Consider the following 17,392-nt stretch of genomic DNA (forward strand, 5'->3'; position numbering starts at 1 on the left):
TTTATTAATGTTGTTATTGTTTTTGTAGATTGGTTATTATTGTTATTGTTGTTATTATTATTATTGTTATGATTATTATTTTCGTGGCTATTGTTGTTGTTATTATTATTATTTTACTTTACAAACTGGCGGGTCTGGTTCAGTCTAGAAACACTGGGTGCAAGGCAGGAATACCCTTTTCAAAGCACTAAACCATCACAAGGCTTTATACATCACCCAACCCTCAGACATGGCCAATCACGTCTATGTAAATGCCCGGCAAGCCAAAAGCACAACTGAGAGCTGAAACTAAAGGAAATAATAAAATTTGTTTCTATATAATCATACACTAACATTAAAAGTATCCTTTTGTATTTCATATGTATTTATTTACAACAAATTGTTGGTGCCTGGAGACTTAGTTCCAATCCCATCTCTAAGTACTGTCTGTTTAAAGATGGTCATCCTCTTAACTTTGTTGCACACTTTATTGCGTTGTGGATTTGAATGCGTTGATTTCAGATAGCAAGCCCATTGTCACGAGAAAACCAATTATTACAAGTGCTATTTCTATGTGGAACATGGTGGTGGCTGTATCATGCTCTGGGGTTGTTTTTAAGCAATAGGGACAGGGAGACTGGTAAGAAGAAAGGAAGGATGAATGCAGCCAAATAAAGGAGCATCAGTGAAAAAAACAACTACAGCCAAATAGACCCAAAAACAACATTTGAAACAAGTTTCTGAATGTCCTTGAGTGGCCCAGGCAAAAGCCAGACTTAAATCCCATGGCACATCTGGAGAGAGACGTGAAGAAAGCAGTTCACATATATGCGGTATCCAATCTGACTAAACTGGAGAGGATCTGTCATGAAAAATGTTATAAACCGCCCAAATCCAAGTGGGAAAAGAAGATTTGCAACTGTGATTGTTGCCAATGAGGCTTCTACAAATTGTAAAAATAAAGGGTCTGAATACTTGTTTCAACATGTTTAAACGAAACTGAACAACATGTTTCAGTTTCTGATCTTTACTTGTTAAGAAAATGGATATAAATAGTAAAATCCATGTAAAATCAAATCCACAACACAGTAAAGTGTGAAAAAAAAGTCAAGGGGTCTAAATACTTTCTAAATTTCACTGTATGTGTCTATGTGTGTTAACATTGGTGTATATACCTTATGGACTATGAATCTCATCACGTATGTCGATTTGTATTCTACTGTAATGGAGTACAGTCACATTTTTGTCATTACTAAATACAATTTTATGAGTTAATTCTGCTACAAAGTTGATGATTCAGAATTCCCAATATACACGTCTGAATACACGTCTGTGCGCTCAGAGCAACTGCCAGCTCGAACCGATTTCTCAAAAGGTTTGTTAATCAAAGATAATCCATTCATCAATCATATCCACTTTCACCACAGTGTGGAACTTGGTTAAAAGCAGACGGGTTGACTTGCATTCTTGCGCAAGGATATAGATCACAATGCAGCAGTCACGACTCTCAAAGCTCATGAACTCCCCATCCCTCACTCTTTCTATGTGAATTGGACACACACAGAGAAGCTTGTGTCCTCTGCTTAGATCGCTGTGGGTGTCCCGGTGTCCCTGCTGAGGAAGACACTGCTTTGGGGAGGTCTGTCATTAAAGCCGGTGTCATCCCTTTGTCCACATACACTCATACGCGATGCTGCTCATCCCTTGCTACAACGCTTAGGGCGGCAGGGGTGGAAGGTGGGGTCGGGACCTTTTACATAACCTTTCTGGCATTATCATGTAGCAGAATGAGACACCTACAACTAGCCACACACTATGTATGGAGTTTTTATCTGTTTTTTATGTTCATTCTTTGCTTTTAAAAATAAAAATTTAAAATCAAACCTCCTTGGGAAGAATCTGAGCACCATCTCATCTCACCCGTCTTATGATCACTAAATTCTTTCTAGTATCTATTCTAAATTACATTTATTGGCTAGCATTTACCAACATATGCATTGGCACAGGATGTATTTCTGTTTTGTTTCATGGGCTTTCAAGTGGCTCCATATCCACTTTTGACCCTGCTTAGTATTATACACTGATCAGCCATAATATTAAAACCATCTCCTTGTTTCTACACTCACTGTACATTTTATCAGCTCCACTTACCATATAGAAGCACTTTGAAGTTCTACAGTTACTGACTGTAGTCCATCTGTTTCTCTACATACCTTTTTAGCCTGCTTTCACCCTGGAGCAGGTATTATTTGGGTGTTGGATCATTCTCAGCACTGTAGTGACAATGACATGGTGGTGGTGTGTTAGTGTGTGTTGTGCTGGTATGAGTGGATCAGACACAGCAGCGCTGCTGGACTTTTTAAATACCGTGTCCACTCACTGTCCACTCTATTAGACACTCCTACCTAGTTGTTTAACCTTGTAGATGTAAAGTCAGAGACGATCGCTCATCTATTGCTGCTGTTTGAGTTGGTCATCTTCTAGACCTTCATCAGTGGTCACATGATGCTGCCCACAGGGTGCTGTAAGTAGCGTTTACCAAAGATGAATAATACATTGATTGTTGCCAACAATTCATACTGGCTTAAATATATTCATACTGGTGCCATACTGTATATGAAATATATGTTGGGTTGTTGCAGACTACATCAACATTGCATTTTGGGATACTTTTATTTTATCTTTTTAATTACTTGTAAAACAAATAGTTCATCTTTTTACTATTCAAAAACCACAGGTGTAAAGTTTTGCACCCAACTGTAATTAACTGCATCTTGTCGGCAGAACTGGGTGTTTTCTGACTAATAAAAAAAGTTCACAGTGTGGCTATCTTGTTAGGGGCAGCGTGAGGAATTTCATTGTGTGCTTTAGGCTTTAAGCTTTACAATGCAACAGAGACAATGGCTCAGTTAAAGTGGCTACAGTTTCTCTGCAGATGCTGAAGAATTTGAGGAATGCGAAGAAGTTGGATTCATGATAAACCAAATGTTAGTAGTAAAATCAGTTTTCATTCATGTACTAAAATGCGTATAATGATACGACATCCGACACATGCTGTGTATCTATGTTATAGAAAAGGAATGAATATAAAAAGAAAAAGTGTCACTAAGTGAAAGTGACACCAAGTCAAATTCCCCCTATGTGAACATGTACTTGGCGAATAAAACCATTCTAATTCTGATTCTAAAAATAATGACCCAAAAATACTAGAGGTATTGTGGACTGGTATTTATTACTGTCAGGCATTAGCAGACCTTTTGTACATGGTCATTTTCTTATTAAAATAACCACAAATGCATTTAATTTCTGCTGGAAACTATTCTGTAAAATTAACCTTTTGATTTTTTTAGATTTAGTTGTGTATGAGAAGCTTAATACCATCACTGTTTCTATTCCGGATTTCACAGTTTCATCATCTAGCCAGATTAGATATCTGGGCGTGATCTTTGATTCCACTCTGTCTTTTGAGCCCCATATCAAAAATACTTGTCAGCTAGCCTTTTTCCATCTTAAGAACGTTGCCAGGATCCGTCCCTTTCTTTCCTATGCTGCTGCGGAGACTATTATCCATGCATTTGTAACTTCTAGAATTGACTACTGCAATGCTGTACTTCATGGACTCCCTGCTAGGGTTTTGAACAGGCTGCAGTATGTACAAAATTCAGCTGCAAGGATGTTAATCCATACTAGATCTTGGGAGCACATCACCCCAACTTTAAAACACCTACATTGGCTTCCAGTATGATACAGAATACAATATAAACTGTCGGTGCTGGTTTTTAGATCTCTACATGGCGTCGCACCTTCATATCTTGGAAGTCCGCTAACATCATATTCTCCAGCTCGGTCTCTTCGCTCTTCTACCCTGCATCTGTTAAAAGTTCCCCCCTCTAAATTACGTACATTTGGTGATAGGGCATTCAGTGTCACTGGCCTCAAGTTGTGGAATAGTCTCCCTCTTGAGCTACGTGCCTGCTCATCTGCAGCTGTGTTCAAAACCTGTCTCAAAACTCATCTTTTCCAGCTGGCTTTTGGGTGACTCAGAACTGTACAACATGTTTGGTGTTTTCCATGTTTGTAAATGTGTATTTTATTCATAATTTTGCTTAGATTTTCTTTACTTTTTATTTGCATAAATGGTTGCACCAGCTGACATGTTTTGGACACTTTGGCCAAAAGTATGTGGACACCTGACTATTAGCTTGTTGGACATCCAAATGGCCTTCATTTGCACTCTTTGGGAAATGCTTTCCACAGGATTTTAGAGTCTTCCGGTGGGAAGTTTTGCATTTCGTCATAAGAACATGTTTGTTTGTTTGTTTATTAGGATTTTAATGTCATGTTCCACACTTTGGCTACATTCATGACAGAAACGGTTCATCAGTTCACAAGGTTATATTGAACACAGTCATGGACAATTTAGTGTCTCCAATTCACTTCACTTGCATGTCTTTGGACTGTGGGAGGAAATTGGAGTTCCTGGAGAAAACCCACACAGACATAGGGAGAACATGCAAACTTTACACAGAAAGGACCTGGACCGCTCCACCTGGGGATTGAACCCAGGACCTCCTTGCTGTGAGGCGGCAGTGCCACCCACTAACCCCCCATGCCGCCCCATCATAAGAACATACTAGAACTTACTGAACAAGAAGGTGTTGCCATTCATCCCAAATGTGTAGAATGTGTTATTCTATAGAAATAATTGTATACTCCTTTTAGCAATGAGTGTGACTGAAACAGATATGAGAATCAGAAATGAGTGGAGCGTCCCCATACACTATAAAGTGTATATTATAGTATAATAAAACAATATATGCTGGTATTGTTAAGTAAATAATAGAAATAAGTACAAAAAGTGACCAATTTTCATTGAATGTAGCTTCTTTTAGGCTCTGTAACTGCACAAGCTTTCTTTTAACATTTGTTGTTGCTTTGATCAGGCGGGATTCTTTAGTGCAACTCTGATATGGACAGTTTTCCATGTGTACATATTATGACTGGATCTATTTTCAAGGTGTCCCAACATAGAAAATTAACACACACCCGGCAACCAGTCAAAACTGAGTATATTTAGTAACCAAAGTACATAATTAAATATATAGTAACCATTTTTTTTTATTTAAAATGACTTATTAGAAGATCCAAAACATACAAATTATTCAGGCAAATAACACCATGACAAAGACATTTTGAGTGCATGTTTATTATCTAAGAATTTTATTTATGTACAGTATTTTCAAGAGGTCAGTCAAAGTACATGAGCAGACAACAGTGCTTTAGGAGGAGCTGAGAACTGGCACGGGACACATGCTGAGTCCGGAGTACATAGAGTCCCCTGTGTATGATTCATCCCTGCCCATGAAATATGGATTATACTGATGAATGTTGGAGTTTGATGATGGGTAGTAGACTGGGTAATTCATAGGCGCCTCATAGCACTGAAAGTCCACAAGTGGGGGCATGGCAAGGGACTGATGGAAGAAGGGTTCCCCGTGAGCACAAGGCTCCATGGGGCAGGACGTTGTCGACTGAAGTGTGGTCATGGTGGGAAAAGGTACATGTCCAGGCAGTTCTGATGACGGAGGAAACAGAGTCAGTGAGTGGGTGGTCTGTTGTAGGGGTGGCGTGTGTGAAGGTGACTTTGGCACAGGAGGGCAATCCAGAACTGGTGGCATCACATTTGGTACAGCAGGCTGAGAAGACTGAGGTGGTGTAAGAGATGAAATAGCAGCTTTAGCCTCCGACTTCTTTTTCCTGCCCTCCTCCTTCACTGTTTCTTTATCCACCTTCTTCAATGTGTTTTTTGGTGTGGATGGCGAAGTCGACCCCTGACACCGAAAGCGCTTCTGGCGCCGCATGTAGCAGCCATTTTCAAACATGTTGTTGGAGTCAGGGTGCAGGGCCCAGTAGGAGCCTTTCCCTGGAGAGTCTGGGGACCTCGGGACCCGCACGAAACAGTCATTAAACGAGAGCGAGTGGCGGATGGAGTTTTGCCACCGCTGCTGGTTTTGCCGGTAATAAGGAAAGAGCTGGCGTATCCAGTCATAGATCTCGTTCAGGGTAAGCTTCTTGGTCGGCGATTGCTGGATAGCCATGTAAATTAGTGAGATGTAGGAATAAGGAGGCTTGGTGTGGTTGTAGGTTCGCTGGTATGCTGATTTTATGTCAGGAAGGTCTGATCCAGTATGGCATTGGCTCGAGGCATTGGGTTGAGTCTCCAACCTTCTTGCACCTTCTGATTCTCTTGGGAGGGTGAAGCCATGATAGGGATGCTCAGTAGAGGAATATGGCCCGGTGCTTAGTCGTACACTGTCTGCTGCACAGTACACCTAAAAAGAAAAGTCAGTAATTAGTAAACAAAGTCTGGGAGCATGTCTTGTTTGAAGAGGTGGGAGTAAACTGGAGTTCCCAGAGGAAGCCTTACAGTCCTTGGAGGCTGGGATTCCCAGAACCAATGTGGCTGTGTAGCACCTATTCTACTAGATGTTCCACTGTTCTGCCTGCTTAAAGGCTCTGTTATTAAACAGTGCTGGTACCTCAAAGCAAGATGGTCCATGAGGACCTGGGTTCAATCCTTGCCTCCAGTTACTGTCTGTAAGGGGTTTGTATGTTTCTCCATGTCTGCCTTAATCTCACATTGTCAGTAGGTTAATTTGTATAATCTAGTATAATCTGCCCCCTATGTGTATGTGAATGTATAAGTAAGCGATACCCTGCAATAGATTATGACCCTGAACAAGATGTAGCAAATGTCCCGGCATCCCTGCTGAGGAAGACACTGCTTTGGGGAGGTCTGTCAAAGCCGGTGTCATCCCTTTACTCATACGCTGCTTAAACCTTGCTACAACGCTTAGGGCAGCAGGGGTGGAAAGTGGGGTCGGGACCTTTTACATAACCTTCCTGGCATTATCATGTATCAGAATGAGACACACTACACCGATCAGCCTTAACATTAAAACCACCTCCTTGTTTCTACACTCACTGTCCATTTTATCAGCTCCACTTACCATATAGAAGCACTTTGTAGTTCTACAATTACTGACAGTAGTCCATCTGTTTCTCTGCATGCTTTGTTACCCACCTTTCATGCTATTCTTCAATGGTCAGGACCCCCACAGGACCACTACAGAGTAGGTATTATTTAGGTGGTGGATCATTCTCAGCACTGCAGTGACACTGACATGGTGGTGGTGTGTTAGTGTGTGTTGTGCTGGTATGAGTGGTATGAATGCTGATGGAGTTTAGAAACACCTCACTGTCACTGCTGGACTGAAAATAGTCCACCAATCAAAAATATCCAGCCAACAGCGCCCCGTGGGCAGCGTCCTGTGACCACTGATGAAGGTCTAGATTAGAAGATGACCAACTCAAACAGCAGCAATAGATGAGCGATCGTCTTTACATACTTTACATCTACATGGTGGACCAACTAGGTAGGAGGGTCTAATAGAGTGGACAGTGAGTGGACACGGTATTCAAAAACTATCCAGCAGCGCTGCTGTGTCTTATCCACTCATACCAGCACAACACACACTAACACACCACCACCATGTCAGTGTCACTGCAGTGCTGAGAATGATCCACCACCTAAATAATACCTGCTCTGTGGTGGTCCTGTGGGGTGTCCTGACCATTGAAGAACAGGGTGAAAGCAGGCTAAAAAAGTATGTAGAGAAACAGATGGACTACAGTCAGTAATTGTAGAACTACAAAGTGCTTCTATGTGGTAAGTGCTGATAAAATGGACAGTGAGTGTAGAAACAAGGAGGTGGTTTTAATGTTATGGTTGATCAGTGTATGTTTTATAGAGAAAAATTGCCCTGCAATGCATTATGACCCCGAACAAGATGTAGCGGTAGGGACAAATTAATGATAAATGAAATAAAATGAATGGATAATGTGTATCTATATGCATAAAGCAACAAAAAAAAACCAAACAATACATGTCAATGCTTTCTAATTTAATTTTGTGTTTAAAATTCAGTCCACACAACGGTACCTCCTTTGAGATCATTTAATTAGCTGGCCCAGGCTAACTCCATGTAAATGCTATTTAGGCCACCCACCCTGCTGATAACCCCGTCATTATCCCTCTTCCTTTCACCCGTGTCTTCTCTCTTTTTAACTCACTCGCCGTCCGCCATATTTCTGTTTCATGTCAAAGGAGGTGACTGAGGGGCTCTTTTGAGTCGGACCTGCTGTCCTCCGTTGTCCAGTTTTTGGTTAGCTGCACAATGTGGGTTATAATTCCGCCCTTTTTAACTTCCCCTCCGTCTGCTCATTGTTCTACACCGTGGTTAACAGACAGCACGCCATGTTAACTCCTACATACTGCAGTGCGAGAAGCAGTGAAGCCCATCACTGAGTCAATTCATGAAGTACAGCCAGCCGGACCACACACACACACACACACACACACACACACACACACACACACACACACACACACACGCATTCATTCACTCACAGTAATACTGCATATAAAACATTCTATACCATATAATATTATACTAATATAGTACAAACTACATCTCTAACAGAGGTGGAAACGAATTACATTTACTCGCGTTACAGTAATTGAGTAGTTTTTTGTGTACTTTTAAATAACATCCGTTACTGAGTAAAATAAACGCAAAAAAAAAATACTGCTGCTGTAATTCTGCGATGGGGAGTCGGATCTTTTGGCTCGGTTCCTTTTAAAGAGCCGTTAAAACAAAATGGCTCTTCATTCTTTTGTTCAGGCAGCGAGAGGCGCTACTGTAACTATAATACAGCCCCGATATTAATATCAATGATGAACAATTCAATTCAAACAACACTTAAATGAGAAAAGATTGTTGTCAAAAGTATACAAATTGACAACAAGTATATTTTAGTAACAAAAATAGTTTAAAATAATTGCAATAAATCATCTGTTGTATAACTTGTAGCCAAACTGGGCTTACATTTCATTCCATTACATTCCGCTCGGTAATATGTGATAGAGAAAAAACGACAGGAAAGAGACATACTGTGGTTGCATTGCATTTAGTTTCAGAAAAATCCTCTCTTGTGCAGAGATGTGTCTGTGTTTGTTTCTGCTAAGTGGAATGGGTGGATTACTGCCGATAAGAAGTGCGCACAAAAAATATATATATTTATATAAGTAACGACTAGCAAAGGCACGACTCGGTTCCTTTCGTTCATTTTAAAGAGTCGTTCAATAGAATCAGATCGTTCACGAACGACACATTACTAGTGTTTATACTGTTTAAAAAAGTTTTATGGAATGGTCTGTACTAAAATAAAGCAATAAGCCACGAGAGGCCGTACGTTACTGTGATTTTAGCACGGGGATGACGTTTTTGGCACGACGCGAAGCGGAGTGCCTAAAACTTCTTTCCCCGTGCTAAAATCGTAACAGTAACGTACGGTCTCGAGTGGCTTATTGCTTTTATAAAACGGCGGTCAACATAAAATATAATAAATACAACAATGTTTAATCATAAATGTATTTATTGTGTATAAATTTACAATAAAGCGTTCTTCCGCGACGCAAGGTAATCCGATTAACAGTGTTGCTAGGCAACGTGAGGGCGAAAATAACATTAACTTTCTCGATTCAGTGGCGTATTAATATGGAATGATGTGAGGTGGTCATAGGTGTGCGTTTATCGGGGATTTTACAACGCGGCTCAGCCAATCAGATTTTAGGACCGGAACTATCCGTTTTATAATGATACATTACACATCCCTGAATGTTGTAAATGTTGTATCAACATGTTTTTTCTATAATATTTGAATAAAAAACAACTATTGTGAGATTTATCCACTTGTCACCCTCTCCTGTTAAAAAAAGTAACTAAGTAACGTTTACTCTGAGTACATTTTAAATGAGTTACTTTCTACTTTTTACTTGAGTAGATGTTTAGACTAGTAACTTTACTTGTACTTTCATTAAAGTAATAGTACTTTTACTTGAGTGCAATATTTTAGTACTCTTTCCACCTCTGATCTCTAAAACGTTGGAACAGTATGTAGGCTATATGATAAAATAAATATTTATTTACATATTTGTCCAAAACACTTGGGACGGAACTGTTGGGACTGGGGCCTATGATGGTTAGTTAGCATTTAGCAATGCTTAATAATTACTATACAATAGAATTCGTTTTGAGTGCAGATTTTTTTATTTTTTTATTTATTTTGGCTTTTTAGCCATTTTGTGAGACGATGTGTGACTTTACTGTAGTATTCTTCATAATAAAAATCGCTTTAATAGAACACACGACATCTATTATTTCCAATACTATCTAAAAAGTATTACTATTTTTTGGTCATGGTGACATATAACTGTCCTAACTTGCATTTGTGGAAGCACCTATGTGTTTATTAACAAGGGCTTGTCAAAGCATTTATTAAGCCTGGCATGAGGTGGTATGAAGAGTCACAGAAGTGATGCCAGTTTTTAGTGCAGTTCCTTCTTCTTATATTTGAATTTCACATTGGCTACTTTTTTATATTGTTGTACTTAATTTCACACTTTTTCTTTAATGTTCGTATCAACACAACTGTAAAAAATATTTATTATGAAATAATTATTAAAATAGACGTCATAATTAACGACGTCACACACACAGTTTTACTCACGCATTCATTCACTCATAGACCTTTTTGTAAACAAACAGACTCACTCACTTTCACCCACGCACATAGTGTCACTTTACACAGTAATACTGCATATAAAACATTCTATAACATATAATATTATACTACTATAGTACAAACTACATCTCTAAAACTTTGGGACAGTATGTATATATGATAAAAATAAATATTTATTTATATACTTGTCCAAAACACTGTTGGGACTGGGGCTTGGGACGGTTAGTCACAAATGAACCAAAGCTTAATTAAAGTATACAATAGAATTCGTTTTGACTGCAGTCTTGACTTATTATTATTTATTTATTTTTGGCCCTTTTGCCATTCTGTGAAACGATATGGTACTTCATTGTTGTATTCTTCATAATGGACCCTGCTTTAACTGCCAATACGACATCTATTATTTCCAATACTATCTAAAAAGTTGACTCTTAGTACTAAAAACGTACTGTTTCTGGTCATGGTGACATATGGCTGGCCTAACTTATCTAAACTTATCTAACTTATCTAAACTGTGTGTATTAGCAAGGGCTTGTCAAAGCATTTTTTAAGCCTGGCATGAGGTGGTATGAAGAGTCACAGAAGTGATGCCATTTTTAGTGTTCAATTTGAATTTCACATTGCCTACTTTTTTATATTGTTGTACTAAATTTCACACTTAAAAAAAAATACTTTTTAATATCAACACAACTGTAAAAACAAAACATATTTATTATGAAATAAGAAATAAAATAGACGTAATGATTAATGACGTCACAATATCACACATTAGATCCCTACCTTCACACCTCTTTAGTCTTTTCTACGATTAAACTTTATTATAAATTTCTTTATTATAGGGAAGCAATTACATTTGGCTGTTTCTAAACGGCAACGCAATATTAAAACAGCGTTTTAAACAGCGTTATTTTTTAATGGCATGAAAACTGGGCCAATGACATCACTGAGTCAGTATTTTATTTAATTATTTATTTAGTGGCTTTTTTAATGTTGTAGTTTTTCTTGGCTTTTTTCTCATAGAAATGTATTTTGGACCATTTGTAGACCCGTTTTTACTAATACAATTGCATTTTATAATATTATTATTAATAATAATAATAATAATAATAATAATAATAATAATGAATAGGCTTTAATCTCTTAAGCATATGAAGGCATGTGCTTGTTTTTGAAGTAATTAAGTGTATATAGGTGATGTGTCATGAACGTATACCACACATTTAATTTTGTTATTTATGTATTTTGTAATTATGTATTTATATTTTACTTATTAAGTACATTAATTACATAATTGATTCCCCATATATTTGTTTTATTTGTATGAAAACATGACATTTACTTCCAACGTGATCTAAATGCTCAATCTACTGGATACATTTTCATATACCATAAAATAACATTTTGTTTAATTTAAACGTGGTTTTATTTGAATTGTTTTGATTTGATGTGTACATTTCGTTCACCTCACATGAGCTAAACGGTTCTGTGGTGTAGTGGTTATAACCTCTGCTTGTAAAAGCATCAAGTCCAGGCTTCATGTCTTAGATATTTAGACAACACGAATACGTGACAGTAAATGTAGCTTATTTATAAGGTTAAAAAAACCTAAACTTTTCAGACATACTGTAATAAAATAAATATGTAGGCCCACTAAATATGTAAAGACAGAAATTTATTTTACAAACTAGTATAGCAGTCACAGCTTTAAACAATATCTATCACATAGGAACAAGCAAAAATGACCTGGATTAATAAAAACACTATTTATATAAGTGTTCTCTTCATTTATTAATTATGGCTGATTAAAGAGAAACGTTCAAGTTTGGTTATTTGTTATTGTCGGAGAGACTGCTTAATGCCAGAGCTTTGTAACAAAAAAACTGCCTGAGAAGACAAAATGCAAGACAAAAACTAATAATATAACTAATAAAAATAATTATTAAGACATTATTGTGTCATTATGTAAGATAAGAGAAAACTTTACTCCCAATAAATGTGGCAGAAAGTCTGTATCAGTTAAAATCAATCCTATCTGAAAAATGTACTTTTGTAACTGCTTTTTGCCACTTTTTAAAGGTTTGTCATGACAGCTTTTTGTGATAATGAAAAAGTAGTCAAACATGATTATACCCCATCAACCATTACTTTATAATTAAATCAGACATTAGTTGGCAAAAATGAGTTTTGAGAAATGAGAATTGTGAACACCAGGTATCACAATTAAAGACATACAAAACAGAAATCACTTCTATTTTAAGGGACAGTTTACAGTGTATGACTTTTTACCTGGATTGCTTTGTTAGTCATATTTCAGTTCTTTACAATAATTAATAATAAACAACATTTATAAGGCTATAAAGTGATGAATTACATTATTTACCAGGTTCCTATAAACCTTGGCATTTACAAAACCTTTTTTTACAATAAACTTTCATTGCAATGTTAGTAATTCTCAAAACAAAATAAAATGTGTGCAAAAAATCATTTATATTCTGTGACCAATAAAAGTAACCAATTGGTAATTAAAGCTGATGAAAAACCAGAATCCAAACCTTTAATAAAATGTAAAATGATTTTCAGTACAAATGAAGGTCTAAATTTCCAAATTAGGAAAGATATGTTTTACTTCATCTGTGTTTCATAGTAAATATAAGTTATTTATTAGTGTTCCTTGATGTTACAAAAAATCATTTTAATTGTAGGCTATATCTTACCTGGTTTGTATAAAACGATGGCCACTCATTGTATCTTTCCTGTTTCACTCCCCCAATCATATCTTCAACTATTTTTAAAGTTTGGTAAATTAGATACTAAAAGTTACTAAGTAATATATCCTATTTCTAGGAAAATCTTCAAGGTTTAGAAGGCACACTTCCAGGTTTGAAGTTGGAGCTGGCTGAGTTGATTCTAAGAGCAGCAATGAATCAGATAGCATTTTACTCCCGCCCAGTGGGTAACAGTCCTGCCCTCTTCCATTTACATTCACATTCACTAATCTGTCTTAAACATGCTTTATCTACAGCCACTTACAAGTCAGACAGAAGACAATATAAGCTTACAGCTGTTACAGCATTCTCACACTTGCTAACAACCATTATTTACTATCACACATTACGTGCTATGTGGCCCAACTATTCACTTCATGGTGATATGCACTGCATCACAAACATGCTTAGAAATAAACTTATTTACCTAAACCTCAACACCATCTATCTGTTAACCTCAACACCATCAATCTGTTTAAGCTGTTACAAAAACTCTGTATGTATGAATCATGGAGTTTACAACCAGCAAAAGTAAATGGAAGTTTATTTTATTATAAAGAAAAAAAACTCAACAATGTTTGTCGTTCAATAAATACAGATAAATACAGATACTTAGATGTAATTAGATGTTATTCACATACTTTGTTGGTGACCAAGGAAATTTATGTACATGAATGGCAAGCAAAAGTGGTCCATCTTACCTGCATAAATAAATGAATGAATGAATGAATGAATGAATGAATAAATAAATAAATAAATAAATAAATAAATAAATAAATAAATAAATAAATAAATAAATGTCCACTGTCTATCTCTTTTCAAGTAGGCTACAATCAGAGACGTCAAGGCTTCAGAGAATTTGTTGTGCCATCAGCTGACTGCTTTTCAACTATAGCAGTGCAAACTGTTTTTAACAAAACCAGTTTTCTGATTGAAGATATCCCAGCTATTCTCATTGTCAACAGGTGTTTCTTGTTTCTATCAGAACTGGACTTATTCTTTTTGGCATCTGTGCACTTCCCTAAATAACATTAATTTATTTATTTTCTTAACTGGGGATAGGGATACGTTTAAGAAAGATACATCTTGGAAGTTTGCAAAACAGCACATAGGTCACTGTAAGCTACTGTGTCCATTAAGTACAGTGTCTGTGTAGCTTACTACAGACTTGAACTTTTGACTCAACACTAAACACACTACATTAAAATAAAAATATACTATATAACTATGCTTAATGTAAAAATTGATAAATATTTAAACTGATTCATGTAGCCTAATACATTTTGCTTTGGTGGCTGCAGCAGCCTACTTGTGTGGCAGTCTGAGAGTCACTGGACTAGGCTACATAACTAATGAAAATATGCCTTTGGATAAATAGCAATTCAGTGTCCGACTTAATAAGGACTGTTGCCAGTCTGCCAACCTGTTTGACCCGTTTCATCATTTTAATACGTATTAGCAAATGCTAAAATATAGAACTGTTTAACAATATTCAGCATCTCACTCGTAGAGGTAACCAGTGGCATCACTACAGGGGGGGGGCGAGGGGGGGGGCCCTCCACAACATGAACTCAACCACCCACCTCACTGCCCCCCATTGGCTGCACGTATTATGCATGTTTTATGGCAAACCAAACAGTAAATATATAGCAAACACTGATATTTATGGAATAAAACTGATATATACTGTATATATGAAATTTGTTGAGGGGGCCCAACATTTTTTTTTTGCACTGGGGCCCATGAGCTCCTAGTTACGCCACTGGAGGTAACACATACTTACTCAGTTTACAATTTCAAACTAAAATGGTCAACACACTACAATTACAATTTTATGTCAAATCAAATATGCAGGTTATTTAAGAAAAACAAAACTAACAGGACAAACATTAAGCCTGTTCATAAAGTTACAGCGCATTTGCGCAGATAAATACATCTATTATTAAAGCCTTGTATAATTTGATTAATTGATGTCAAACCGACTTTTATATACACATATAAACGTCCCTCACATAATACATGCCTCTTTTTAAAATTAAAATTGTGTTTATTTTATAACCATTTTAAACCATTATAAAATCTATTTGTCTTGTATATAAAACGTATACACTTGCAATACTTACAGTTGTACGTTTATGTTTAAATAATATTTTATTATTGCTCCACGCCCCCTCTGACACATGCACAGCAATCTAACATCTCATCACCTACACTTGACGAGTGCAGTGCAGTACAGCGCTGTGTACGGAGAGCCACACCTTCTACCGCACTCCTTTCCCATCTCCGTGCAGGCGCCACCAACCAGCCAGCAGAGGTCGTAATCGCACTAGTCTGAGAGGGAGTCCCCATCCGGCTTAATCCCGCCCCTATCTGAACAACAGGCCAATCGTTGTCCATGTGTTCGTGTGTTTTTACCGCTGCGCCACCTGAGCGGCTTAAAGTTTGTTTTTAATTTAAAAAAACGTGTTTCCTTTTTGCTCGTTGAATAACTTGGCAGTAGCAGTGGTAGCTCAGTGACTAACGTACTGGAGTAGTAATCATGAAGTTGCCAGTGTTGTGCCCCTGAGCAGGTTTATTTATTTATTTATTTGGATTTTAACGTCATGTTTTACACTCTTTGGTTACGTTCATGAAAGACACACGGTAGTTACTCCTTACACAAGGTTCATCCCTTCTCAAGGTTATATCGAACACAGTCATGGACAATTTTGTATCTCCAATTCACCTCACTTGCATGTCTTTGGACTGTGGGAGGAAACCGGAGCACCCGGGGGAAACCCACGCAGACACGGGGAGACCCTGAGCAGGTCCCTTAACCCTTAATAGATTGAATTGCATTCAGGGATAACTGTGTCTCTTTTGATGCCTTTGTTGTTATTTTAATGTAAACACACAGGTGTGATCTGTGGTCTTGTGTAAACTGGCACTGTTAAACCATCATAACAAATGAAAACTAATTCAGTATTAAACCCAATTAGGTACCTCTCAGGTCTTTACTGACGAAACAGCGCCATCTACAGTCACACAACTTACATGACATTTACAGCATCACTGATTCCATTCATGTTAGTCACTAATTAGGATATTTTATCTAGTTATTATTGCAATGGATAACAGTTTAAATATACACTATCTAGCCAAAAGTATGTGAAAATCCTTTCTAATTTTTGAGATTAGGTGTAACTAATTTTTTATGTGCAAAAGAGAGACATGGCTTGACATTTAGTATGAAGGACTGCCTTGCTGTGCAGTTTTGAATAAAAACTCTTCTAAACATGTGTGTGCTTTCATCCTTAGCAAGTATTGAGTGCACATGTATTTTGTACTGTTTGTAATGAAAACAGTTTGGTGACCATTATAAATTTTAAGAAGCTCAAAAAAATCTAGTGGTAGAACTGCAAACATGGCAACTGAAATAAAGGTTGTGGAGATTGATTCCAGGTGCTTAGAATTGGGTTGATTGGGAGCAGAACAACCCTGGCAGGGGAAGTGCATGTGATGTGAATGATGTTAATTGCTGGTTGTGACATTAGCAAGGTGACTAATAGAGTAGTGTCTGTTGTTACAGCAATAGTGTTAGAGTTCAATCTCATTAGACCAGTTAATCTTTTTCTTCATGTTGCCAAAATCCAAGGTACTTGCAACATTAGGAGGGTTTAAGCACCACTCACTTATTACCCTGATCTGTGCCTTCCCACAAACTCATTGCAGAGATCTACAGAATGTTGAATTTAATTCACAGCTTGGTTTTATTCTGACAGTGCAGCATAAATCATAGCCCCAGGTGTTCGACTTTCCAAACAACATCCTGACAATTCAAATGCAACAGCTGGACCTGAACTGAGTTCTAGACACTTAGGGATTACTAAAGCAAACATGATGCACCTGGTCACTATTTAGAATACCATAAAGGGTCTGAATACTTTTGTAAACAAGAGATTATCGTTTTTGATTCTTAATTAATGTTTAACAAACTCTAATAATGTCAGATTAAAACCTGT

The 17,392-nt window shown here is 37.3% G+C and overlaps 1 protein-coding gene across 1 annotated transcript; it reads right to left on the bottom strand.

Annotated features, from left to right (window-relative positions):
• Window positions 1-5,183: 5,183 nt before the first annotated feature.
• Window positions 5,184-8,255, bottom strand: foxa (forkhead box A sequence). Its single transcript, XM_062999852.1, has 2 exons — window positions 8,113-8,255; window positions 5,184-6,311 (listed from the first exon to the last, which is right to left on the bottom strand). The coding sequence occupies exons 1-2, from the start codon at window positions 8,137-8,139 to the stop codon at window positions 5,259-5,261; spliced, it is 1,080 nt and encodes a 359-aa protein (XP_062855922.1). The 5' UTR covers window positions 8,140-8,255; the 3' UTR covers window positions 5,184-5,258.
• Between the last annotated feature and the right edge of the window lie 9,137 nt (window positions 8,256-17,392).

Source organism: Trichomycterus rosablanca, chromosome 8 (genome assembly GCF_030014385.1).
Source record: "Trichomycterus rosablanca isolate fTriRos1 chromosome 8, fTriRos1.hap1, whole genome shotgun sequence".
Taxonomy (NCBI): Eukaryota; Metazoa; Chordata; class Actinopteri; order Siluriformes; family Trichomycteridae; genus Trichomycterus; species Trichomycterus rosablanca.

Bases quoted from the DNA above. Each gene is read 5' to 3' on its own strand.
- foxa (XM_062999852.1), bottom strand. From the start codon at position 8,139: ATGAAACAGAAATATGGCGGACGGCGA. The intron at 6,312-8,112 runs GTGAGTTAAAAA...TTTTCTTTTTAG, and splicing joins AGAAATATGGCGGACGGCGA to GTGTACTGTGCAGCAGACAG.